Source organism: Myiozetetes cayanensis, unplaced genomic scaffold (genome assembly GCF_022539395.1).
Source record: "Myiozetetes cayanensis isolate MyiCay16 unplaced genomic scaffold, myiCay2020 scf12, whole genome shotgun sequence".
NCBI classification, from domain to species: Eukaryota; Metazoa; Chordata; class Aves; order Passeriformes; family Tyrannidae; genus Myiozetetes; species Myiozetetes cayanensis.
The window spans coordinates 22,634,622-22,662,456 of record NW_026086826.1 but is presented as its reverse complement, the minus strand read 5'-3'; the positions used below and the strand labels follow the sequence as shown (position 1 = coordinate 22,662,456).

The 27,835-nt window shown below is 35.7% G+C and overlaps 1 protein-coding gene across 6 annotated transcripts in view; it reads right to left on the bottom strand.

Moving 5' to 3' along the window:
- Nucleotides 1–27,835, bottom strand: part of KCNT2 (potassium sodium-activated channel subfamily T member 2) — a 125,636-nt gene that overhangs the window by 31,046 nt on the left and 66,755 nt on the right. For all 6 annotated transcript variants that reach the window (XR_007627749.1, XM_050306983.1, XM_050306980.1 and 3 more), the window contains exons 10-21: nt 26,024–26,204; nt 23,752–23,916; nt 22,095–22,231; nt 19,244–19,307; nt 12,915–13,023; nt 7,235–7,343; nt 5,953–6,009; nt 4,718–4,867; nt 3,356–3,585; nt 2,509–2,725; nt 1,143–1,248; nt 739–911 (exon numbers count right to left, since the gene is read on the bottom strand). Coding sequence is in view for 5 of the 6 variants with exons in the window: in XM_050306983.1 (XP_050162940.1) it covers nt 739–911; nt 1,143–1,248; nt 2,509–2,725; nt 3,356–3,585; nt 4,718–4,867; nt 5,953–6,009; nt 7,235–7,343; nt 12,915–13,023; nt 19,244–19,307; nt 22,095–22,231; nt 23,752–23,916; nt 26,024–26,204 (1,698 nt within the window). In the remaining variant the exon portion in view is untranslated. The remainder of the gene's footprint in view (nt 1–738; nt 912–1,142; nt 1,249–2,508; nt 2,726–3,355; nt 3,586–4,717; nt 4,868–5,952; nt 6,010–7,234; nt 7,344–12,914; nt 13,024–19,243; nt 19,308–22,094; nt 22,232–23,751; nt 23,917–26,023; nt 26,205–27,835) is intronic.

Below are 27,835 nucleotides of genomic sequence, written 5' to 3'. Positions count from 1 at the left end.
GCTTGTTCTAATTTTCTGTATACAGCTAACCTCCATTTTTTGTGTCTTTCAAACTGTGATTTTAAGTACTTGAGCAGTACCAAAGTGTTGAAAAAAAATGAATTTCACGGTCAGATTATAAACGTACCAGTCTTGACAGAGTAGAATTTGCCTGAAATTTTAAACAGCTAATTCAAGAAAGATTAAAAATTCTAGCCATCCCCAGACAGATATATTAGTAACAACTATATTGCAGGTTTTAATTTTCTTCCATGATTTTATATAACTGTAGATAAAGTGTGTCTGTGGGTGTTCTACTGGCTTAAATAACTGTTTGAGTCTAGAATTATTAAAAAATATACCTAACTGGTTCAGACCAGAAAGTGCTTTGTGTTAAGTAGGTTACTGCCATTATGTAGCTGTGAAACTGTTACACGGCTTGCTTTTTACAGTGTTTATGAAGTTTTTTTGATTTTAAAAGTAGTATTCACATTATTTGGGCTATTTTGAAGAAAAACTTAGCTGAAGCATTAGCTGTGAAGAATAACAACATTTAAATTTACTGTGGCCATTTACAGTCAGTAAAAGGTCAATTTTGTGTATGACAGTGAACATATTATTTTTTTTCAGTAATTCTCCTCCAAGATAACTGTGCCATAATATTCTTGATTTTAAGTTGGCCATATGAAAAGTCATCTATTGAAGTAATGGTAAAATGAGTTTAAAACTTCTCAAAGAGAAAAAAAATAATCTACTTACGGGTTATCCAGGAGTAACACAATGGGGTTCAGTTCTTTCTTTGGTCGGTAATAAGCTCTGAGTGGAACAATAAAATTATATAAGCCATTTCCAGCAGTTTCTGCTGCAACTATAATCAATTTATTTTTGAATCCATAAGCTTTGGCATCTTCATAGTAGTTATGTTGGCATCCCTAAAATCAAAATAAGAAACAAGTTCAGTGGATGTGAATGTTGTACCAGATGACCTGGTATAGACCTGGTTAGACATAAATAAACACTCGGTGATGAAAAGGAGGAGAAAAAGAAAACATAGCAAGTGCTCAACAAACCTCATCTCTAAGCAGAAATAAGAATTTATCTCTGTTCAGATGCCAGAGACAAGTGAGAATGCAGTGTTATCCAGTAAGAGAGATTCCCTTTACCTTATCTAGTCTTAGACAACAGAAGGGTACTTTTTCATGCAGGAGATGACAAAATGTGGGAGAACTTCCAATATACGGAGAGTAAGGAGGATAGCCTTTGGCATACCTAGGGTAGAACAAACATTTTTCAGTAGAGCAAATTACCAAAGCGCAGCTGACTATACTACTATTTTATGTCTAAGTTTTGCAAAGTCAAGCACAAGAAATGAACCATGTTTAATAAAGGCCAAAGGAATATATTTTGCTGTTTCCATGAATTCAGTACAGCTTAGTGAAAGCTGTCATGCTTTTGTGGACTGAAGAAATTTTGCTTTGGGTTTTGAAAATAGGCTGACGTGCCGTAATGTGCTCTCCTAGTGTTTTGAACTGGAAACTTCTAAGGAAGTTAAAAAAGGAAAGGAAAGAAATAGAAATAACGGTATTTCTACTCTTCCATCTCCATTTTACTTTCAAATACTTATAAAGAATGAGCGAAGTCATTACCTTTTTGCTTTATTAACACGCTTTCAAAATGGCTGAAATAAATTTTAAATGGCAAATCCTCTTGCTGATAAGATGAAATTTCTAATTTGCCTTAGTTTTTTGCAAGAAGCCTTTTAAATCCTGATATTTCATTCTGCAGATTTAAGATGACTTGTTCTATTATTTTTTTTTCATTGGAACTTGATAATATTCCCTGGGGCTTCTCATGCTTCCCACTGTTGGAGATGGGAAACTCTGCTAGGTGAACCACTGGCTTAATTGTGTATTTCAGTTTTAACATCTCTGTCAGCAATCCCAATAAACATAATTGCTTATCTGTATGGCAGTTACAGGATTCAATCTTCTGGGTTTATCTGGGTAATGCATCATTGCTCTCAGTAACACTCTAACAAGTATTTTAAATTAGACATGATAATTTTGTCTAGTGTTTTTTTTGTCATTCCTACATTTTGAAGTCAGACACCTCATCCCAGTGTTCAACAAGCCTGTTAGATGATATGATTATCAATGCATTCTCATGGCAGTAGTACTTATCTGTTTACAAATTAGTTGAGTGCTGACTTAGTAATTACAGAAGGTAAGAAAAATGACCATAAAGTATGCTATGAAAAAAATTTCAGTACACAACTAGATCTTTTATAACTGGATATAGAAAATCTCCAGCAAATGTAAGAGTTAACCTGCTGGGGTTTTCTTTATTTCAAAAGAGGCTTATGGCATTCTGCTAGCAGAAAAGAGCATGTCATAAAAGGGAATAATTCCATAATTGGGCTTTATGGGTCTTGCTTTCTTACAACTTCTCAGATTGGTCTGCCTGTCAAAAAAAATCGATAGATGCCTTTCATGTAATACTGGCTTTTCAAATGATACTTGATATACGTACTCTAAGCCTGCAGAGACTTCATCGTCTGATGGGGTAGTTTCGTCTTCTGACTGGTCGCTTAGCAGGTCGCACGTCTGAAGTGAGGATGAGTCTGCAACCTCCAGGACTGGTGCTATGCTGGGCCGCCTGCCCTCCTTCCCGCCGTCGGGAGGAAGGGCCAGCGTGGCTCCGCTGGACGCTCGGCATCCCGTGTCTTGTAAATCGATCGCCACGGTCCCTGGGGCAGCGTTGGAAACATTTTCTCAGCGTGGTTGTCAAAACATGTGAATGAGATTCCCGTGTTTAGTTGGCATTACCTGACTACGTGGCCAAAGACTGAAAGCAATACTACATTGACTGTGTTTGTTACATTAAAGTATAACAAGTATTAAAGCTCTACTTGAGGAAAGTAGCACTGTTTCTGACCGTTAATATATGTTGTCTTATTAACTACCTTTTTAAAATGATACCTTATATAAAAATCCATACTTGTATGCCTCAACAACCTGTAGATTGGGCATTTTTTTTAATCAAAGAAGCTTATGAGAACTTATTACAGACAACCAGTTATGAATGCCAAAGCACTCATGTGATTTACCCCATTGTTTTTCTTTGCATACACTTTAATATCAGTTTAATAACGTATTGTCAAGTAAAAGAAAAAGATACCCAAATTCCATTTGTTTGGTTTTTTTTTTTTGTGGTGGGATTTTTGTAAATATGAGGGCAAGTGTTTAATATATTTATATATTTTAGTTTCTTTACATGATTATAGTTTTTTTTAAATTTTAGGAATATGCTTTAATACATACTAACGTACTATTCATTGAATAAGAATTTATTGTGAGGAGTTTTTTTTTTTACTCACCCATGCTGGCTATTATACTGTGTACTGGTAGCCTGGAAGCTCCATGGTAAGATAATTTTGATTCATGGTTTTTTCTATGCTTTTCTTGCTTCTTAAAAGCAGAATTCTCTTCTTTGGTGATATTTATATAAAAGCATATATCTGTAGAACTCATGATATATCGAGGACCTGGATTCAGCAAAATGTTTTTGTTATCTTCCTTTCTAACACCAATCAGACAGACTCCAAACCTTAATTAGAAAAGGAAAGGCATGGTTCATTTTGCATAGTCCTGCATATACCAGAATTTCCATTGTCAAAAATGAACCTCGGGTTTATTTTTATATTTCGCACATTATGAACATTTGCAGATTTTTGGATGACTAGTATGTTTGAAAAATGTTGTCTGCTAAATAGGCCACTTCTGATCAAGCAGTTTTCATGAGCTCATGAATTCCTAGGCAGTTGAACTGAATGGTTTTCTTAATCCCCATAATATTCTTATAATGTTGCTCAAGTTGTTTTTTTTTCCTATCAGATGAATAGTCCCTTCTGGGAAAATATTAGTAGAAAGATGGATAAAATATAATATGAAAAAGAATTAATCATGTTAAATTGTTGTATTATTCATAAGTAATGGAAACCATTTTCCTAATTCATTTTAGTGATTCACTCCTAGAAACGTATTTGATTAGTGATATAAAATAAGGAATTACAGCAAAAAACCTAATCTTTCACTCACTCATTAAGTATGAGAATAAACTCCCTATTAAGGGTTTGATAAATGTTCATTTTGTTAAATATATACAAGCATATACAATTTGTGTTTATTTTATGTGTTTACCTCATAGAGCAGCATCAAATAAGTGATGCATCATCTGGAACTTAAAGAAGATATGTTATCATCTAACGGAAAAAAAATATGGGTTTATTTTTGAACAATCACCAGAAGGTACCGTGTGCCACCTTTAAATTGAATATGTTGCATAAAATGATTATGCCACAAAGGAATTCAGGTTTCCAGCTGAGCCCTAAATAAATAAAAACCCCACACCCTCCTACCCCTTCTTTTCTGGATTGTTTTGGGCATAGAAAAGGACTGATGTTCTCATAAAACCTCTCTAAGGTACATTTTTTTCATTTCTGTTTGTCCAGCTTATGCTTCGTATCCCTTACATTCTGCTCTCTCAGACTGAGAAGGCCTGTACAGAATGAACCTGACCAGCTATAACTTACAGAAATATATCCATATTCATGGCCAGATATTTAAATCTAGGAACAGAGTAATGTGTGCTACTGTGTGTTTGAGTGCATAGCTGTGTTGCAGAAAAAACAAGCAATTTTTTTTTGAACTTTTAACTGTTGATAGGAAAATAAACATACTTTTTATGTGCATGGAAAGAAGCATATGTGAAGCTCTTCCCCTCGTACTCAGCAAAAAAAGTGCTTTCTTCCAGGTTAATATGATACACTTCATTACCAGAGCATCTGCCATACATTTTCTGCCATTGTTCTGGTGATTGCTGACACTCCCTGAAACATGTACAGATAAACAGAATAATTTAAAATACAATGTAAAATTCTTATTAATCAGAACAGCGTTTTGTGGCAATAGAAACTACAAATGTCTGTTAGAAAGGTCCATTAGGCTGATCTGAAAGAAGTATTTGAGATCAAAGCCTGGTAATACTGTAAGTACAGAGATTATTTTAATGAATTAAAGAGCATTTTCTGCTAAGTAATAGGCATATAAGATTATGTACTTTAATATCAGGAGAGAGATAGCTGAATTACTTCAAATTCACACCATAATAAGTAGATTCATTGCAATTTAAAGATGACAGGTAAAACCACCAGCATGCTCATTCTGTTCATAAAGACAGTTTCTTCAGATGCTTTGTAGCAGATTGTCTGGTTCCTGTTTGAAGTAGGTAAAGAATCATTATTAATAACTTAGGTAGGATAGAGTCATTTGTCGCTTTATCTGTAAGATTTTTCTGCATTTGCTTATCTTTACCCTATGGACATTTTCAGTTACTGTATCTTGTATACTACTACAAGTACGTATCTCCTTTTTTCTAGTGCAAGAGAACAAGCATATGATCCTTTACTCTATGCAGCTAATATTCTTTATCCAGATGGGCTGTTTAGTGGAAACGTTCCAAACCTCAGCTAACAACAAAATTTGTAGCCCTGGGGCTTCTGTGAAATTTTTTTTTAAGTTTCATGGTGAAACAAGGTTGTGCCTGCTTGAGTTTTACTGGATATAATGGATATATAAATAGACTAGACATACATAAGTGCAGATAGGTCGTAAAACTGACAAATGTGTTCTGTGTTTTGCCGGTTGGAGTGAAGATCTCAAGGCATTGGGACATGCCCCTTTATGCTTATTTATACGTTTTCAATATCTTAACACAGTTTCTGGTTTTCTTCAGTTTACCAAGTTTCTCCACCCTCAGCAAGAAAACGTGTTGTTTCAAGATGGAAATAAGTAAACCATTTTTATTGCAGCAGTATTAACAAAGAGTGCACTAGGTGTAGAACAGGAGAACTAGAAGTGAAATTACAGAAAACTTTTCCATATTTAACTTTTCCCCCTAAAATAAAATGTTCACCTGTTTAAAGTCTGCTTGGTTCCAGTTAGTTGTCTAAAAGCTTCCCATGGAGCTGTTCTGTAAAGATCACATTAAGTTCAAGTCAGTCAATATTTTGTATCATTATACAAACCCTATAAAGTCCTATTACTAGATTAGATAATGAGATAACTTTTAAAGTTAAGATTACAATGTTAAGATCAATAATAATATTATAAATAAGATCCAAGGCAGTCCCTTTAGTATGTCTGAACTTGTGCTGATGGAAAGTTCTCTTCTTTTATGTGCATGTAATATGAAATAACTACAAAAGACTCTGTATTCTGTGCATGTCAGATAATGAAAGGTAGGCAGATGAAGAATGTATTTCATCACGGTGCTCAGGAGGTATGGAAACAGTATTTTGTTGTTTTCTACTTAAGAGAGCCTGGTACAGACAGTGCCATTAAAATCTTGACATCTGTTGTTCTTGGTAGTAAAAGTTCTATCAAGAATTTCTGTTTTCCCCATTTAGGACACAGGGGAATACTACAAATGCCATATAGAAGGTTAAATAACTCTGCTTGTAAATATCATGATACTACTGGTCCATGGTAACTTGGAAAAAATTTTTACGGGACTTGTGTAGTGTATATTCAGCTATTCCATCTCCAAAGATATATTTTAAGAAGATTTACTTTTTAAAGCATCTGTCTGCCCACAACATTTTTATTAAGAATACCTTATGATTCCAAGAATATAGCATAACAGAGATATACCAGACGTGGTAACATTAGTTCAGTAAATACGTGGAAGTGCTACTGTGACTATGCAGTCTGTAGAGACACCGTGATTCTGTGTCCTTCCAGCACTGTGGTTATATGGAAAACCATGTCTGTTTGTTTGCTTCTTAATGCACAGGAACTGAATAGCAAATAATATATGTTATCAGGAAAACATTTTTGGAGCTCAGTGAAACAGACCTTCAGATTAACATATTGAAATAGGTGTTCTTGGGTTCTGCCAGTGTTCTTAAGTAGAACTTTGTGATAGATCCACAATCCAATCTACTGAATTTGAAATACAATTTTTTCATATTTTATGTTGTGTAAGTGGCACAACAGCATGCAACAAACTTAAATGTTGGGGGGGCTCCCTTTGATATTATAATGCCTTGAGTAAAACATCTTGGTGCTTTTATTGTGCACAAAGACTGCAATTGTTTGGGAATTCAGGGTAAGCTGTTTTCCAGAGAACATCAGCTATGACTTCTATGAGTTGTGTAAACAAAGTTGTTTGGGTTTTTATGGTACTAAATACTTACTGTCCCCTAGATGTATGAACCAGCAGTGTGATTAATGTAGAAGTAGCTGGGCATATACAATTCAGAGCTAGCATAGCATATTTGAATTCCTCTTCACACACAACATGATCTGTAGGAAAAAAAAAAAAAGAAGATATAAATTGTTTTACAAAAATACGTTGAATTGAACAGAACTATTGCTTTCTTATCTAGGAAATCAGTGAAGATGGATCATCCACTTGCTTCAGGATCTTCATCTTCCACTTGAACCCTGGAAATGAGGTGTGTATGATTTGACCCTGTCTATGCTCTCTCTCAGACTGCACGAGGTTTGCATCCAGTTTGTGGCATCTGTCCTGGATTTACACATGGAGAAGATGCAGTGGCTCTGTGAATCCCACCTGCACTACCCTGTTGCACTAGCTGTAGGAGTAAGCCACGAGTATAGTCTGGTTTGTACCTTCTGCACTTAAACTGCCACATCTTCTGCACGTGCTTTCAGTATCATATGAATTATTATTGCATGTTTAGTCAGTTTTGACTCTGAATTTAGTGTTTGATTCAGACTATGTTCTTTCAATGGGAGCAGAATTGGCTTCTGATTAGAAAGAATATTACAAGTAATACAGCTGATGATCAAAAGATAAACCATATGAAAATTGCTGAGTAAAAGTAAGCAAATAATTTCCCCACCTAAATCTGGGCTATCTACTTAGATATGCTTCTAGTTTCACTAATGTATCATTGAAATCCTTAGAACCACCTTGTCTAATCTACTTTCTAGTCAGATTATATAGTATAGCTATAAGCATACCACTTACTGAAAATAAAAGTGAAGGCATACACAAGTATGCCTTCTTTGTTCCCTATTGTTTTGAAATATCAAGAGGCTTTTCAGTAACAGAATCATTGACTACTGGAAGGAGAAATTAATTCTCTCATTTTCTGAAGATCAAGGCCTATTTAAATGTCAAAGGGAAGGGATGAATTTAGTTATATAGAGACACTGTCAAATATATTTCACTTATAGCAATTAAATATTTCCTGCAGAAAATCTTTCAGATAGAAATATGTTCTTTTAGTTGACCTTATGCCATTAATAAATCTATTTGAATTTCAAACTGGGGATTTTGAGAGAATAAGACATAGTCTCATGGTTGGATGGAATATCTGTGTTCTGTTACCATCAGTCAGATGACAAAGATTTATGGAAGTGAATACCTACTTCCTCATAATGAAGGAATGAGAATTCTACATATTTTTTAATTTGCATAGGATTTGGCTAAATAACCTCCCCCTATATTTTGTTTAGAATGTTTTTATACTACAGCTGATAACTTTAAAAATACGAGCAAGAAAAAATACACAAGACGATTATTTCAATGTCTATTATTCCAGATCGTGTACTTGAACCAAATTGGACATGATGATTTAATATATAAATAAATGAAAATTAATAAATCATGGATGGCACAATGCAAATGAAAAGTATAACTTGGACTTAAATCCTCCATATGTTCTATACTCTCTCCATGAAATCTGTCAAAAAAGTCCACCACATGTTAAAATATTATTTTTACAAAGGATACAGCACACAGAGACAGCCATCTTAATCTCGTACATCTAAGAGATCCACATTGTGCTAAGTGTTTTTTTCATCAAGAGCCATGGGACTACTTCTACACCAGTTGCAGACTTTGACCTCATGCGAGTTAATTATGCCTTTCATGACTTGTTATTCATCTGTAAAATAGGTATATGAAAATAACACCCTACAGATTTCAAAAGTGTTTTGATGCTTTTGACTTCTCAGAGGCACTTTGACACCACCAAGAGAAAGCTTTGTCACTGATCTGATTACCACTGCTAGAAATGTTGTACCCATTTGAAACACGGAGAGAGGTACCGTGGGTTTGTCCTCTTGGCTGCAGTTGAGTTCTTGTCTTGTATAAGCCACAGGTCAGGTAAAAAATACCTTGCTCATTTCTCCAACTAATTGACGGATTATAGCTTGCCTCTAACGTTAACCTATTTTATGTTTTATGTTCAGGACTCACTGTGGAGCTGTGGTGAGGATTATTCAGAACTTTATCTGCTGTTTTTCTCTCCTGAAGTGAGCAGGGAGGAAGCTGGGTGACAGCTCTCCCACTCCTCAGGTCTCGGACACCAGTCAGGTCCTCTGGCAGCAGGTACCAGAATCAGCAAATTGCTCATTTAGGGTGACAGTAAAGCAGCCAAGGGAAACTTTGGTTTATCTTGAAGTGAATACTAAATATGTCAAATGTTTATGTTTACCAAAAAGAAATACTTTCATTGCATTTATACTAATGAAGTATTCCATTTAGAATTTCCAGAAGCTGTACTTTCTGCTGAAAATATATTATGTTTCTAAGTCTGTCTCAAACAGATGTAGTAATGCAATGTGATGAGTTATGGTTGATGTAATGTTATTGACCATAAAACAGAGTCAGAACACTGATTTATGACTGCAGCAGCAGCCATGTGGTAAGCATGTCCTAGACCTGGCACGGTTTTTCTGAGAAACCTTACTTTTGTCAGTTTGATGAATTAACATGACCACTACCAGACCAGATAGAGAAAAATGCCCATCCATTACCTGGAGACTATTTTTATCTGTAATTGGATAGATTAATCATCAGATGCATTCAATATCCATTTCGGTGAATCTGGACTATGTTCCTTTCAAATAAACTACTGAAGGTTTAACGTCAGACTGCAACAATCTGTACTAATTCATTGGTGCATTTTGAATAAATAGAGAATGTCAAAATGTATCCCTGTTTCCTGGAACTGTAATTATACATGCTTTCCTAATAGTCAAGGTAAAGGTAATTAATTTATTTTCTAGCATATATATATATATATAAAACTTTTAAGTTCAACTCGGAAAATATTTTATTTAATCCAGTCTCTGAATTGCATATATTGGTCTGCCAAGGACAATTTTCATTTCCCATTTGTGCTAAAATGCAAGACCAGACATGCAATAAGGATACGTGGCTTTTTGTAGCCCTGTGTGTTTGAAAGAAAAGTGGGAAGATAAACATATGAAACGTAAGAAAACCATATGTAACTGCCAGCAAAGGAAAATGCAGTATTACTGAAAGAAAAACTGGCCATGTCAGGGCATTTATATATTGGAAATTTCTAAGGAGAAATCAAAGAATTTCAGTTTAAGAGGTGTTTGCTTGCCCATGTGACAACTGTCATGTTTGAGTGACTGTGTATTTAGAGGGTTCATACCTTAAACTTGCAGAGGGGTTTGCTGGGACAAACAGTTATGCCACTGTATTAGTAGAAGCATCAGTTACCATTTTAAACAAAGTAGTTAAAATCCACTGTAAAAAATGACAGAAGGCACAGAATGCAAGGGGGTGTGTCCAGCATCAGCTGAGAAGCTGGGAAACCTGCCTTTCTGACAGGCCATATGATCCTGGCCAAAGGAACTCAATTCTCTTGCTTTGATGACAAAAATAAGTTCTCGTGCTCTCATTAAAGACAGGAAGAATCTATAAGTCTTGTCTTCTGTATGTGAATGAATTATAACAATTATTTGCCTATATACTATTTCTGATGCCAAAGGCAGAAGATCTCCAGGATGCTGTTGCTTGGAGAAAGACAGTCAGGATCTAAATTTCAGGACTGCCTCATGCAATCTAGGAGGACTGGTCAACCTAATCTAAGCTGCTGAGAAACTGGGCTTATAGTGTTTTATAACTTTTCAGTGTAGTTAAAAGTCAAACTTCAGTTAGGAGGACTTTCTAGAACTATTTGGTTGTATTTTTTCTAAATTCAGAAACTCTATTTTTGACAGTTATAGTCTCTAAAATTGTGTGTAAAGAAGAAAAAAAAAAAAAAAAGAAGAAATCCTATTACTGAATATTTCAGTCCATAAAAACGCACAATATTATTTTGGGAAACTTTCAGAAGAAAGAAGTCATTTTTTAAAGGAATATTAAATTTAAAAGAAGCTTTTGCATTAAGGCAGTAAAAAGGCAGTCTTGAATCATAATAGGAAAAGCACTTAGAAAAATGTTCCGAATGGTTATGACAAATTTTATTTGTAAGCGCTCTGGATAGGTCTACAGGCTGCAGCCCCCACTGGATATGTATTTCAGAATGAAGAGGAGTTGGATGAGATGAGTAACAGGAGAGTCCTCTTAGGAAAATGTATGCAATTAAATGTTGTTCTCATGGCTCTGTCAGTGCCCTAACCACTTGCAGTAGGTAAGCATCCAGTGGTGATGCTGAAGTTCACTTGAAGGAAATATTACCAAAAGAGGTTTTGGGGAGGGGGGGTTTATTTGGTTGTTTTGGTCCAAATTCTCTATCTGAGACTTAGAAGATACAAAAAATAACCTCTGTTTTGCAAGTCTAGTTATATGTAAGTTCCTACAGAGACAAGCCATTAAGGATAATGAAACTCTCTTAAAAACACAATTTGGAACAACAAATTAACACAGTTACCGATAAAGAAAAGCGGCCATGGGTAGGGAGAGGAGATTATGTTTGTGTTATGTGGTTTTAAAGGAGAGATGAAAAAGCATTATCATTCCTGTCACAGCATGAGCCTATTCCCTGCTGTGCCATCTCATAGTTTGAGATTACACTTTTATAACTTCAGAACTGCTATTGATGCTTTTTTTTCTTCTTTCTAACTTAGTGGTAAATTCAGAAGCTTTTAAAATTACAGCTTTAACTGTTGCTCTGGGACTGTTCTGCACTAGAATTTACTTTTTTATCACATTCTGGTATGATGGAGGAGACTAATATTTTTCCACAGAGTTGTTTTGATTTTTGCATGAATCAGCAATCTTTTCCTCCTTAGAATATCCGTCAAGAAAATTGAATTTTAAAAATTAAAGCTGAAAATAAAAACTTTTCCACTACTTCAGAGAATTTCATTATATATTAGTTCATTATAAAAGTGTTTTTGCACATAAGCGTATTTATGTCTTTATGTACATCTGTATGTCTGTATTTGTATATAGACAGTGTTTGTATATAGACAGAGAAAGAAAGAGAGACCTACCTACACATTGCAGAGAAAGTTTGTCAAATTAAAACTGGTAATCTCTTTTTATATGAGTGGATTTTTTCAAATTTCTTCGCATCATTTTGCATTTTATGCCATAGTTTCTAAGGCATGAATTTTACTGGATACAGATTTAAATTATATGTCTCTTTCCAAAATGTTTGCAAGTAACTAAAATAATGTTTTCCATACCAGTTAGAAAAAAACAGTCCAATGAGAAGATTTTTTTTTCCCCCCACTTGTCTGTAAGTCATTTCTGTCTAAAAAAACATACTAAAGTGTGTGTGAGAAAATCTACTCATAAAAGGCCAGATTTAATTCAACAAACATGGATATATTAAGCTGGAGACCTACCTGGATCTATAATTAAGGAGTAGTAGCAATGTGTTATAATGAAAGAATTCTACTCTCTTCATTATGCAACAATAATAATTCTTAAAAGTGCTTACAAATAAGTATTTAATTTAAAACATGACATTTTACCACTGATAGGATGTAGACAGCCCATGTTATTTTACAACACTGCACTCTTCATCAGCTTCTAACCCGTAAATATGCCCAAGGATTCTCACTTTGCTTGTGTGTTTATGAAACAAACTGCCAAATACTAACACATGCTTCAAATGACTGAAATCTTACACTTACCTGCAAACTTGATGTGGAATTTATTCTCAGGTTTTAGTATCTGGACATACAAAGGGCAATTTGGAGCAAAGTCTTTAACTGCCCAGGCTCTTAAAATGGTTTGATGATCCTAGAATAAAGAGTGTGAGGTGATGACAATGAAACACAAATAACCATGTCACATTAGAAAAAGAATCTATTATCAGACTGACTCTATTGAGGAAAACTCATTTTAAGACTAGTAATTATATACCAGATGGTGTGGATGTTTATGTACATGTTATATAAGTAATATTACATGTTATGTTTATTACAGAAATACATATACACAAACTATCCAGTAATTCTGGACATGGCACTGTCAAAACACTTGAGGCCAGGGCTGTCATTCAGATGGACCACGATAAGATAGAGGAATGGGTGGACAAGAACCTCATAAAATTCCACAAGAGCACAAGCACAGTCCTCCAGTCTTTGAGACTGAGTAACCCCTGTACTGGTACAGCCTGGGGGCTGAGTGGCAGCAGCAGCTCTGCTGGGATTCCCAGCAAGAAGTGAGCTGAGCATGGTCTGGCAGCATCCTGGGCATTTTAACAGAAGCACAGTGAGTAGGTGGAGAGCAGGGATTATCCCCCTCTACTCAGCACAAGTTAGATTGAATCTAGCATTGCATCCAGCTTGCAGGCCCTCGATACAGCAGCGTAAATTGGGTTGAGTTCAGCAGAGAATCACCAAGGTCAGGGGCAGAAGCAGAGACCCTGTGAGGACAGGGTGAGGGAAGGGAGCCTGTTCAGCCTGCAGAAGACATGGCTTCAGGGGGACCAAACAGCACCCTCCATTATCTACAGGATGGTTATTGAGCAGATGGAACCAGATTGTGCTCAATATTGCATGGCTGGAAGACAAGAGGCAATGGCTGTAAACTGAAAAGAAAGATTCAGGCTGGATACAAGAACCCTTTTGCCCATGAACACTGACAATGCAGTTCCTGCTATGCTACCTGCTCCCTTGGAAAATTCCACACAAACCTAAATAAAGCCCTGAGGAACATGGTCTGCATTCATAACTGACTGTCAGACCAGAGACCTCTTCAGCTTCCTTCTAATGTTTGTGATCCTAGAATAATATATTCTATTTGATAGAATGCAAAATAGAGAGCTTGTTTCCAGAAATCTTCCACTAATAAGGTATTTTGACCCTCTCCTATCTTTCTGCAAGTGTTAGGGATCGTGTCATTTGGAAAGGGGTGGCATTTGGATGTGGAAGAATTGTGTGAAAACTTAGATGGCAGTGATGAGTCATGTCTAATTAATCAAGAATGATGTAGCAGAGATGTCTTTCCAAAGAGACTCAAAACTAAAATAGCCTTAAATGAGGACATCAGGAAGTGAGGGTTTGAAATTGTGGCTAAATCTAAAAAATATCAGTTTAATTAAAAGCAGATCTACGTTTTTGTGCAACTAAAACACTTGCACAACTGACGTCAGAATTTTGCCAGCTACTGACCAAAGATTCCAAGAGATTTCTCAGCCTGTTATTTTTTTGTCCTTGTTACCACATGGCGAGGATGGATACTGCTATCCCAGAAAATAATCTATGAGATAAAACATTCATATTTTGAATTTTGCGAAATAAGACTAAATTCAGTGTATCAGCCATCAGTTCTTAGTTCTTTCAAAACCAAAAAGGAACATGAGAACTGCATCTAGGAAATAATACTTGGATTGAAACGCCTTGCCTAGTCATGGCACTGGTGGTATTAAGTGATAAAACATAAAGAATGATTCATTATATTTGCAGCATCAGCAATAAGAAAAGCTTTCAGACTCCTGAACACAAGGGAAAATCTCTGCCTGGAACAGGGCGTAGTTGACATTTTCAAACCATAATATTTTAATGTCAATTGAGATGTTAGCAAGTCCTTTTTCCACTAGAAATACTAAAATGGAGTCAAAAGTGAAAGACCTTTTGAAGACAGTAAAATACTTTATTTCAATTTTTCTTATTAACTAGATGTAGGATTGCTGTGCCCATTCGGGAGATTCCAGAACTTGGATGTAACCTGCTGTAGGTTTTCCTTGTATGCAGTGACTTTTTCTTATCCTCTTTGGGATTTTTTTTTCTTTTTTTTTTTTTTTTTGTCATTAAGGGTTTTGCTGTTTTGTCTTAAGGTGATGAAATGCCAACACACTGTAAATGTCTGAGTAATGTGATGGATGGCAGTCATATAGATATATTATAGGAGTAGTAAGAGATTTGGGAGTGGATTAGGGACAGATTTGAAAATCATGTGTTGTTGAAGATGTTACTTAATCTTTTCATGCAGAAGGTATTAGGGAAGCAGTCACTTGCAGTGATGGTGTGGCTTAATTGCACAGGGTTTGCTATTACCAATTTCCTCCCTTCCTTTCCATAATAATCATTCAGACCACTCTGGCTGGCAAAAGTGGTGAGGAGAGGCTGGTTTCTGTATGCCACGTGCCTAGAAATATAGTTACTTCCATGATAGATATTTTCTTGGATTTTTTTAATGATTGTTTTGTCTAAAAAGCCTGTTTTTTCAGAATAATTGTCAAATATAAGAGTGAAGATTGTTTTATAAAATTATTCAAATGATGCTATTTTATTAAAAACCCAAACATACACCAATAGAAGTGGGTGTTATAAAACTGAAAGTATGAATCTCAACATAAAATATTTTTATGTAATTGTATAGAAAAGCAAAAGACTTTGAAATTAAAATCTCTTGATGATTGCTTGGCACATTTGCAGTTTTAACACTGCAAAATATGCCTTGCTTTCCATTTGCAGACTCTTCTTTGAAGCAACAGTCTGCAAACATGTAATATATACAAAATGGATACTTAAATGCCCTATCCAGCTTCATAAAATGAACTCAGTGTATGTGCTGTTCATCTAATAACTTGCATTATTGCTTCTCTTTCTCTCTTTTCACTTGGTATATACAGGTGTTTGTGTACAAAAGATATCTGGGTTTCCAAGTTTTTTTGCTCAGTTATTCTCCCAAATTCCACTCTGAAGAAGCACTTCAGGGGAGAGAGACAAAAATACAGGTAGGCACTTCAAGTGATGTCTTAGATTCAGTCTCTTCATGTAGTATTGGTGATATCACTGTTAAAAATGGTGATTAACATAAAGGTGATCATGAATTTTATGTATGAAAAGCTGTTAAGTTTTAAAGTGGGTGTAACAGGAATTTAATCACCAGAACTCAAAGAAATACATGTAATGTATATTTTAAAATAATTCTGTTAATTTAATCTTCTTCTTGCCACACAACTTGATAAATTAGTTATATCCTCCTATCTTTGCATCCATATTGTGATGCTGTTAAGACAGTGTAATTCAGATTGCCAGTACAGCAGTGTCACACAATTTGATTAATGGAAGGGGGGAAAAAAAGGTGCAAGCTTGAATTGGACCATCTTTGAATTTTCAGAAAACATCAGAACAAAGCTGTTAGCTGTAAAAATGTTGTCATCAAAACTTATTTACTAATGAAATAGCAAGCAATGAACAGCCAGTGGTATTCATGGCAAATGAGTAGATCCTCTGCTTGAAGACTGTAGATGGGGAGATAAAAACTGTCAGGGACTTCAAAATATCACTTGAACTATTCTGGTCAGGAATGTCCTCCTTTTATTCTGACAGTTGTCAGACATAGGAGAGGATCCAAGACTCTCTTTAACAGTTTGTTAGCTTCACATCAACAGGGTGAAAAATCAGTTGTAGTTACAAAGATTGATTCTGGGATAACAACTGAACTGCCTTCAGCCCAGTGACAAACTGTTAACTAACAACTAAAGTTGTTAGTAAAGACTAGAGACAATGTAGGTAATTAAATCCATTTCATTTCAAAGCTCTAGGGGGCAGTAATATAAAACAAAATAAATTAAAAATTGTCCTGTTTTCTACTTGCAGTATAAATAATTGCATTCCCTGTGAAAAAGTAATCTGACAGCAAAAAAGAAAACAAGACAGGGAGGTGACACCTTGTTTAAAAGCTTCAGATCAGACTGACCCTCAGAATATCATTGCTAGAGCTGAGATTCTGCACTGTTATGACTGGCCAGCCAGCCCTCCAACAGGGCACTCTGTCCCAGAGGAAGGTAACAGGGTCGTGTCTCTGGTAAGATATGCCTGTTTATACGCTTCAGATGCAAATATAAATGAGATTTGATAATAGTCTGTACTGGCAGCTGAAATGTGCCTCGTGCCAGTTTGGTGTTTCCTGAGGAAAACACCAGTCCCTCCCTGAGGACGGAAAGGCTGCCTGGAGAGAGATGGAGCTGGCCATGACTACAAAGCCCAAACTAGACAGTGCTGGCCAGAATGGATGGAAGCTCCATGAGTTCTGTATGGAGTCCCCTGTCTGCCCTATGGGGCAGTTCAGCAGAGCTGAAAATTGTCTTCACATAAATCCTGGAGCAGTTAGGAGCAGAGATGAACAGCTGATCTGCTGGTGTAGCTGTCCTTAATGCCGCATAAACCTACCAGGTGCAATGTAAATCACGTCCTTAATGCCACATAAACCTACCAAGTGCAATGTAAATCACGTGCTCTGCTTAGATGGGATTTCTCATTCTAACCATTGCACAACTGTCAGGTTTATGTTGTGAGATGAGATGCTGTAGCTGATTTATTCCGAACTCATGGCTAATTTAGGACAGTGACTTTGGCTTTTTTGATATTTTTCAGTCTCTCAGAAGTTACCAGTATTTTCCCAGGTATTTGCAAGAACTCTTGCTTGTTCTTGTCCCTAAGTACCCAGACCCTCTGTCCCTTCCAAACACTATGCTTGCCTTGCCTTGCTTGACTACTCCAGGATTACTTGCTGCCAGTTCACTGGCTTTCACTACTGTGTTTGCAGGAGTCTACTGCTGCTGAATCAAATTCAAAGCTCTTAGCTCATTAAGTTTCAGTGTTTTAGTAGGAGCAAGGATTTATTTCTCAGGGAGTTCAGTGACTTTCTGCGAGTGATGGGACCAGAACAGGATCTTTAGCTTGGAATAAAATATTTTTTTTATAGCGTGCTGATAGCCTATGGAAAATAAATTAATTATGTTTGATAAAATTTGCTTCTGGGGGTTCATTTGCCTAAAAAGGAAATAACCTTTCTTCTTGCTAGCTGCAGCTTATGTTGCTTTTATCGTTTTTTCTCTGATACGCTGTATTTGTTAGGCAATTTGTAAGCATCTTTGGGAATATTCAGATTTATTCTGAACTTTCTTTGGAGTTTGAGATTGAACTGAACAGAGGCAAGCATTCAATAATTTCATGTATAGCTCGTGGTGAAAAATTTAAAGTTACATTCATAAATCCTTCCTCAGTGGATTTTTTTCCTGGATTTTTGTGGTCAATAATTAATTTCATTAGCTGGAAGGGTTCTAGTTCATATTAAAATAGTTTTATTCTTTTATCACAGATAGACTGAATAAAGATTTGTGGACAGTAACTTACTTGACCACGATAACTACTAGCCTGGGCAAAGCCATACAAACTTTATTTAAAGAATCTTGCCGTTTGTATTTTTGAAATTGGCCAATAAGAAAAAATAGTCAAATGCTCTCGGATATATTGGTTATTTGGTATTAGTCAGAAATTAATTTATAAGTTGAATTCAGTCTTTACTTTGTTAGTGGTAAACTTTTAATACTTCTTCGATAGTTCTGAATGAAAATACCAGTCAGTTGATATATATCTCTTTTTAATAAATATAATTCTTTGAATTGGATATGTAGAGCAAACAGTGATGTTAGTCCAGGTGATTTGAATAGAAGCCTTTTGAGAAACTACTATTCTTGGGAGTGATTAATTAGCAATTATCAATTTATCTAAAAGGTACTATGATAGTGCTTATATACTATTCTGCCATTGTTCCATTAAAAAAATGATAAAAATTTACTTTATTCAGTGTGAAAATTGGTTTTGGAAGTTTTTTAAAGTCTGGAAGAATGTATAAGTTTCTACTTTTTAAAAAAAAATATCAATGTATAACTAAAACACACTGTAAAATCCTAACTTCTTTGGTAGGTAGGTCATGTAATTTAGTATCTAAAAAAGCAGATAGAAGTAGATATATTACATGAAATGAACCATCAGACTCGTGTTTCCAAAATTTGTGAAATCCTGGCATTACAGAATCCAACAGAAATATTTTCATTGTCTTATCTGAGACAAGAAGTTGATCCCACATGCAAAATCTCTTGTGTAAATCAGCTAATTTAACTTTCTGTTCACCGAAGACCTCTCAGTCCCTGAGAGGGAATAAAAGCAGTATCAATATAACAACATGCACAGTCATTCCTAGTTATTTCTTCCAAACTTACAGCTGCTGTCCTGTCCACCTCACAGCGGCTGCTCAGTATGAAACAAGCTTCAGCATCATCCATCCTGGAAGAGAGGAGACAAGCCTGTTACATTCCAACAAACTATTTACCTGGACTTGTGTTTCACAGTTCATAGTCTTGCATGTAAAAACAGAACACAGAGGAAGTTTACTCTCTCTGCTCTCATTTCTTTCCCTGGTGCCAGTAGAAGCTGTGCCAAAGTAATAAAAGCAGAGTGACCTCAAACACACTTAATCTGCAATATCAGTATCTGCCGTGAGTATAAAAGGTGGATAAATAGCACCAGTCTGCCTGGTGTGTAAGGGTATGATATGCACAAGTTATCATTGATAAGCATGAACAAGATGGGGCAGGTGACTTAGTGCAGACTTGTCTTGTCTAGCAATAGCAGAAAGTTGGGTAGATGTACAAGAATAATGTGTTTGGGATAAAAAGCGTTTCTGTGTATGTATGCATTAAATGAACTATTTTCAGTTCATGGTGGTTTTGATTAGGAAGAAATCATGGGAGCTGTGTGAGTAATTTCAGCTAAATATGGGAGCAGTATTGGGAAGATCGGGTCTTTACCAAAATTGTAGGAAATTAGAGGAGATTTTGATGAGAGCTGATGAGGTAACTCAGATGACAGTATATATAGATGATTTCATAAGGAAATGAAACCTTATGTGAACAAATTCACCTTTTTCCCCAATGCTTTTTGTAAATTCTTGAATCACTTCAGCCACGTATGGCAAGGATAATAACCTGAGACTAATGTCTGTGAATGTCATTAATTTAGACAACAGAAACATTAACGACATTTGTGTTGAAAACAGTTATTAGAACCCGAAGTATGAGAGAAGTGTTATTAAATGTCCTTAAAACTAAAAAAACTTTGTCAATTATACCATTTTTGTGTGCCAGAAAACTGACTCTGAGGCAAGAAAACCCAACAGTTCCATTGCTTAGGGATGGCAGAAATTAAAGGGACTTCAAATACAGAAGAGAAACTTGTGAATGGAAAAAGTATAAGCCAAAGAAAAAGAATGAACATGGTTCACCTAAGAAAGTGGAGGCAGAGAGGAAATATATTTGAGGTCATGACAGAATATGGAAGAAAGCTGTAGGGGAAAGAAATCAAGTGTGGTCTACTACTGGTCTACATGGAGAATGGGAACTGCTTGAACCAGTTACTGTGTAGTTTCAGTGGCTGAAGTAGCTGTAAAGTCTCCAGTCATGCTGATGAACAGTGTGGCACCTCGTGACAGAATCTATTCAGTTTCTTTGTAAAAGCTGCACGCATAAACACTGTTCAGAGAACACCAAGAGTTTGCAAAGTGATGCCCTCAAAGACAGGAAGAAAGAATATTGTTTTTCTAAAGTCAAATTTTGTACTGGGGCACAGAAAGAAAAATATAGTCTTTTATACTTAGGCAATCAGCCAACTTTGGGTATTCCTTTACTTTGCGGTGTGACCTCTCTCATGTTATTTTCATGTTGGATTTCATAAATAATATATGTATAAATTTTGATAATGAGACACTTCTTAATAATTTTGTTGTTGTTCATAACCATTACTTTATTTATTAGAAGAAGTTTACCATGTGCCTCGTTATCTTCTCAGCACATTATGTTCTCATTAAAAAGAAATACAGCAAATGTCTTGGTACTGGGTTATATTTCATATTAAATGTTCTATTAAATTCCCACTATGCTGCTTCTCTCAGGAGAGGCTGAAAATTATTCTGTGACAGGTACATTCAATTACATGTTCTGCAGGAAAAAGCACAGTTCCACAGCTGACTACCTCCAGGTTATTATAAGTGAATATCAAGATTATATTTAGGGAACAGCCTAATTTTTCTTCTCCTAATGTGTGGAACAAATGTCAGCTAAATCCACACATGAATTCCTTCTTGAAATCAGCAAGAACACAAAAAAAAAAAAAAAGGAATTTCTTTAAAAGAAAATTTCTAATCCTTAAGAAAGCTTTATTGTCTTATCAAATTTTAAATAGATGTAGAATTAGCTGTTTTTTCAGTGGCAGAAGTCTGAGAAGATAACACTGCTCATGAGGCTTCTCACAGACGAAGTTCTTGGAAATAACTCCCTTTGGGTAAAGAAGCTGAATGACACAAATGGACAGCTATTGGCTTCATTTTTCAGTATCTACATTATAGAGCAATGCAGGTAGGTTAACTCAGTTATTTGCTAAGAATCAACTTTCTCTCTGGAGACTTTAAAGAGACAATCATTCTATGTGAATTCCACTAAGAATTCCTTCACAGGTTCAGTTGATTGAGGAATGGTGGGGAGAGGTGTGTGTGAGGAACTCTGTTTGACTGATGTGTTTTGATAAATGGCATTCACTATTAACTAGCAGAGAGCATTTCTTAGAAGTGGTGGATGTATGTGGTAAGAGGAGGGCCCTGAAGGAAGATTATATGGAGGTATAGTGTTTCCTTTTTGTTCCCTTTAGATGGTCAGGAGAACTACCATCATGTTTACCGTATTTTCTCAAGAAACAGAAACATATTCTATCATTACTGTCATTTTGGAATATTCTGTTCTGCTTTTTCAGAAGAAGTCACAAGCATTCTGTTTCAATACCTTTTAAAACTAAGAAAGAAAAGACAGTGAAAAAAATCTGGTCAAATGAAAGAACTCACAAATATTTGTTCCTTGAAAAATTTCAGATATTAAGGAAAACTAATTACATCAAAGTGCTTTGATTTGCTTTCTAAATACACATGCTGTCCGTCTAGCACAGCTTTTGTTGTTTGTTAAACCTATTTATCAAACAATATGAGTGAAACAAAAGCAAAAAAAAACATGGTCAATATTTGCCTACTTGGCTCTCAGCAGGTCTTGATCTTTTAGTGCTGAGCCTTGCAGGTAGATAACTCTTTGGGACCACATCGGGATTTGTAACACCCTTCGGACCTGAGCATCCATCTCGGTAGGACACAAAATAACGACGTAATAGTCCTGTCAAAAAAAAACAACAATGGGAGAATAGTCATCTTATTTTCTTATATTATCACTTATTGTTGCTGGAGAATGAGTAAACAGTGATTGGGATGTCAGAAACATCTCTGATAGTTGCTCATAGTCAGAGTTGATTTCCCCCCTTTTTTTTTCCCCTTTACATTAATGGGCAGTTCCATACTCTGCTTCCTGTGCTACATATGGTCCTGGTTAGGAAAAGTAAGGTTAGCCTGAAGCATACATGTGTCACAGATGAGAAGGAGAAATAAATGGAACATGAGAGGAGAGACTGAGAGCTTAGAACAGGCTTGTCCCAGAAGTCCTGCTTGAGACACTCAAGCTTTTGTGGAAAGCTTTGTGCACTGAATGCAGTGCACCTTTATCCTTCAGCTTCCCAGTTCATAGAATCATTAAGGTTGGAAAAGGTCTCTAAGATCATTGAGTCAAACTTGATTTCAGCTGTGAAGGGAATGTATGTAAGATCTTTTATTCTACCTATGCGTACTTGGATTCTTCTTCTTCCAGTGTATCACAGAACCTGACTTATTCTTCAGGTTAGGTAACTAAATTTTGGATTTCAATTTGTGTTTGCATCTATAAAACACATGATTTCTTTGTGCATTTCCTTATGCCTCTTGCTAGCTAATTATTTTGGGGAAGATTTGCGATTTGGGATTTGGCAAATTGCTGCTCAGCCACTTGAGGATTGTATTTGTGTGATTTTTTGCACTAGTTAATGAAGCATGGTACACAGGTAACTTAGTAAAAGGCATAGAGAAGATTTAGTAAAAGAAATAGTCTGTAGCAAAGGTAATGATAATAAATCCAAATTGCTTTCTCATGCAAATAGGCTTTCAGATGTTCCAAACAAGTCATATGACAAGTTTGCAGTAGCCAGGGAATATGTGTACACTAAGAAAATCTCTTCTGTGAAATTTTTTAAGGTCTTTGTCCTTTAAAGTACATATATTTATTTCTTAATTTTCACAATTCTGAAAGGATCTAATCTTTAAAATCCTGTGCAAGGTGCTCTAGGATAACCCTGCTTGAGCAGGGAAGTTGGACCAAATGACCCACTTCCAATCTCACCCATTCTGTGGTTCCAAACACTGGTAAAAAAAAAAAAAACAAAGAAAAATGTGAAAACCAAAAGATGCTTTGACTTATGAGGATTTTTTTGATCCAGTCCCAAAACAAGGGAAAAAAATAATTTGAATAACTTTCATTTATTTTCTATTTTGGGTTAGAATCTAAGGAATTTGCATGGAAATACATGTTTCTAAAAGGCCTGGCATAATTCAACAAGACAGTAATTCTACCTATTCACCTCAATTTAAAATGCTGTACCTCAGCATCTTACTGCAGTTATAGATTCCCAGTTATCCTAGCTATTCCCAAATTCAGTTTTTAAAATTAAAGACCATTTCAGAAGCCTTTCTGAAAAAAAAAAAGAAAACCAAACAGTATTTTATGTTTCTTTTTTTTTTTTTGGTTGTTTTTTTTTTTTAAACTCTCAGTACCTGCAGTCTGGGGTGAGCATAGAATTCATTTAAGAAATCCATAAGTAAGTCAATCTTCAGAGAGCTTACACACAGCACAACATGTTTTTCTGTCTGAGCTCTGTATCGACTGTAGTTTCCACCGGACTTTTGTCTCTCCATCCATAAATATGCCAGCTGTTCAAACTGCAAGAAATGCCAATTGTCAGTGGAATACAGACAAGTAGTGTGCAGTACAACTGCATAATGACTTGACAATGTTGCATTATTCAATCTCATGCCTTTATGAAAAACTGCCCTTAGCCTACAATGTCTTTTTCTTTGTAAAATGTTCAAGTGTATGAGACAAATAAAAGGGTGACTGAAAAACGTGGCAATGGTGCCAGAATCTACTACACACAAATAGCAGTGAAAATTCATTAGAATATCATGAGATTACATTAAATCTCAAGATTTTAGAAAAGAATGAAGGCTGGCACCTTACTCCTTTAAATATTACTTTATACCTCTGAGCTCTTTTTATCTAGTGCCATGTGACATAATGGTTCTCTCATAAGAAAGGTTAAATTTTCACACGTTACTTGGATAGAAGCACCATTTGACTTAGTTTGGGCAGTAACTCCTCCCAGAGACTTGAAAATGTTCTGAAGATGACCTGCTGTATACTCTTTAGTCTGTCTTATAAATTGAGATACAGTTTAAAAACACAGAAAACACAGAAGTTGTTAATACAGCAAATTTGCCTTTGTCAGCTGAACAATATAGTCAGCTAACAGTAAACATTACTAGTCTGAATCCCTAAGTCTAAAGGGAACACTGTAGCAGTCTGCAATAAAACATACACACCCCATTTCAAAACTTCTTGTAAGTAATACACGTTTAATAGTGAGCTCAATTTAACTATATGTCTCTGTGATAGCTGCTTTTTCCCATCCACATTCAACGGATGGGGAAGTTGAATCATGAATAATAACTGATTGCATATCATAGCAGGACAAAAGCTCAGGAAAGAATGCCTCCCACATTCTCTGTATGGAAAACTGAATGAAGCCCCATTATCACTGCAAAGTTACAAAAGAAAGTAGCTAATAATAGGTAAATTTATGTGAAAGGCCAGTAGATTCTAGATTATTTACTGCTAATGTAGAGCTCTTATTTCTGAAGTATGAATCAGAATCACCTGAAAGGTGAAATTTCTATATCCTAGGAAATTACAGATTTCTTAAGCAGAGCACATTTTAGTTTTCAATAGAATATATATTTAACTAATTTTTCACTGAGGGAGAATATAATTGTATTAGTGCATACATCTGTGAATACAGACATTAAATATTTAGCATTCAAATAACTTCAGTAAAATTAATGCTAAGAGCTTGAGCTTCCAACCTCCCAGGGTTTCTGTGTTGTCTGCTCACAGTGAGCTTTAGTTCACTGTCGAAGAAGCAGAGCCTGGAAACAATGTCTGAGTGAGGAACTTTGGAGCTTCATGGTCTAGCAGGTCTGCCGTAAGCTTTGATAAAAACGCTCAGTGTCTCCCCACACCCTCTCTTTCTGTCACGAGGTCTGGGTGATCAGTGGAACGATGAACATCTTGGCAGGGCTTCCCGTGTAACCTCGGAGTTTCTGTTGTCCAGCCTCACCTAACGAGCTGGAAAACGCTTGGAGCAAATTTAACACAGCCGATTGAATCCTTGAAATATTTGGATTTTCACAAATCAGTCTTTTCCTGTTAAAACTGTTAGAAAGTCCTAAACCTAAGTAGGCATGAAAAATTCCTAACTGTGCTGTTGGCTCCGTGTGTGTGTGTGTGTACCACACACAGCTGTGAACCCAATTTGCTGGAGTTGCAGATTTAATGAGATTTTTTCAAGTTAGCACTGAGCTGTAAGAGTAAGAGAGGAAGTGGAGAGAACCAAGATTAGAAACAGGGAGAGCCTGCTGAGGAAATGCTACACTCATAAAGAAAGTGCTGGCTACTGTTGTGCTTTTTTTTTTTTTTAAATTGCTCCATTAATAACAAACCCGTGTCTCAGGATAAAGGAAGGGCCCTGTGGTACATGACAGGAGCAGAAGGCTTTCATCAGCATTTGAAAACTGTTATTAGTGCTCTGGTTTTTAGTATAAATCTAGATCATAGGGGAACATACAGGAAAAAGGAAAAAAAAAATGGAAATATAAGATAGTTCTTTTTTCTGACATTTTTTATGCAATAATAATAGCAACAATAAATTATTTCAGTTGTTATTCTTTTGTTTTAAAAACAATTCTAAAGAGAAGAAAAATCCACATTTACCTGTATGGGCAACACCACAAGAGCAACACAGATCATAATGACAACAAGCAGCTTTGAAGGCCATATCTTGGGTGTAACATCCCCAAAGCCCACAGTGGAAAATGTCACTATGCAGAAATAAAGGGAGTCAAAGAGAGTCAACCTGTTTCCTGCTCGTTCCAGATGCTGAATTCCACAAATACTATGTAGAAAAGAATGAATAAAGACATGAAAAATAAAAACTGTTCAAGCTTGATGATTATATGTGCAGAGAACTATTTATTTTCAGAATTCATAAGTTGCTTAGCAAAGACATTTTTTCAAAGAAGAGTAAAAATTAGTATCAGAAGTGCATTATTGATATAATTTCCAAATGTCATTTGTAATAAAAGGAACTCATTTTTTGATTATTCCAGTATGATAGGCACAACTGTTGCTAGGCTTTCCTTTAAGTGGCTGTTGTGAGGGAGAGGTGATATGTAGAACATCATGGATTGATGAAATTCCTTTCTAAACCAGAACAAAACAGATGGTATATAGCTGCCACCATTCAAAATTTTTTATAGATATCTTTCAACTTTTTCAGGGAAAGTTTGCTGGTATGGCCAAGAAAAATGTACATACTGCTTTCTTTGAATCTGTCCCTCTTTATGTTGGTCTCTATCCCTTTGGGTGGCAGGAGTTACTAGTGTGAACTAGTTATGAGAATATGTGTTGGATATCAGAATACTGTTGGTACAAATGGGTCCTGACTGTCTAAAATAAATCAGGATGTGAGAATTGCAGGCTACTCAATTGTCAGAGGAAAAAGCATCCAGGGTCAGCCTTCCAAGTAGAAAGTGGAAAATGGCAATTGGTAAGAAGAGCCTGCTGGCTAAAAATACAGAATAGAAATATGGGACTTTGTTGTCTTTAACAGCAGAACAAGTGAAGTTCATCCTTTCCAGTCACACATTCCTGAGAACAAGTAAATGGTAGCCCAAGTTAAGTGGATGTTACTTCTCTTGTAATCAGCATGATGTGCCTTTGGTTTCGAGAAGCAGCAGGAGAATCTGTCCACAGGTCATACTGCTATTTCATATGTTGCAGATTTTAAAAATATTTCACTTTGTAAAAATATACCATGATAAAGAGCTTCCCAAGCTTAAAATGGGATCTTCTGTGACACAGTGGAATTGCTTAGATTAGTTCAGGCTTTTTAATTATATTCACCTATATAAAAAAAAAAAAAAAATCAATGTGTGAACCACCCTGAATAGCAGTTTTTCCCCTTGGAGTTAGCAGAATGATTTGTCCTCAGAGAATTAGATAAATATTATATGCCATAGTAATTACTCTAGAACATACTAAATATTATCTCTTCATATATGGTATTCACTCACTAATAACTGCCATGGTAAGATCTTTGCATCACCAGGAAGACCCTGTGTTTATAGCAATGTTAGCAGTTGTTCTTCTGTTCTCTGTTCTGTTCTCCAAAAATAATTTAGCTGTGGGCAGTGGCATTTCCAGAACATATGGATCAAATTCCCAGTTTCCTTTTCACAGCTCTAGCATTTGTAGTTTCACACATCTCAAAATGTTCTAAAAAGGGTGGGGTTTCTTCCCTGTTGTTTGCCTAAGTTTCATGCTTCAGTCAGAACTGATATTTATATTCCATCCAATTCGTCCCACATTTTTCACTGGAGTTGTAATCTAGATCTTCCATAATTTCACTATGTTCACAGTTTTTCTGGGTTTTTTTGTGTGAATTTTTTTTTTTTTTTAATAAAAAGCATAATTACATTTTTGTCCCTGAAAATACTAACAGAAGGACCATAAGAAATTATGGCT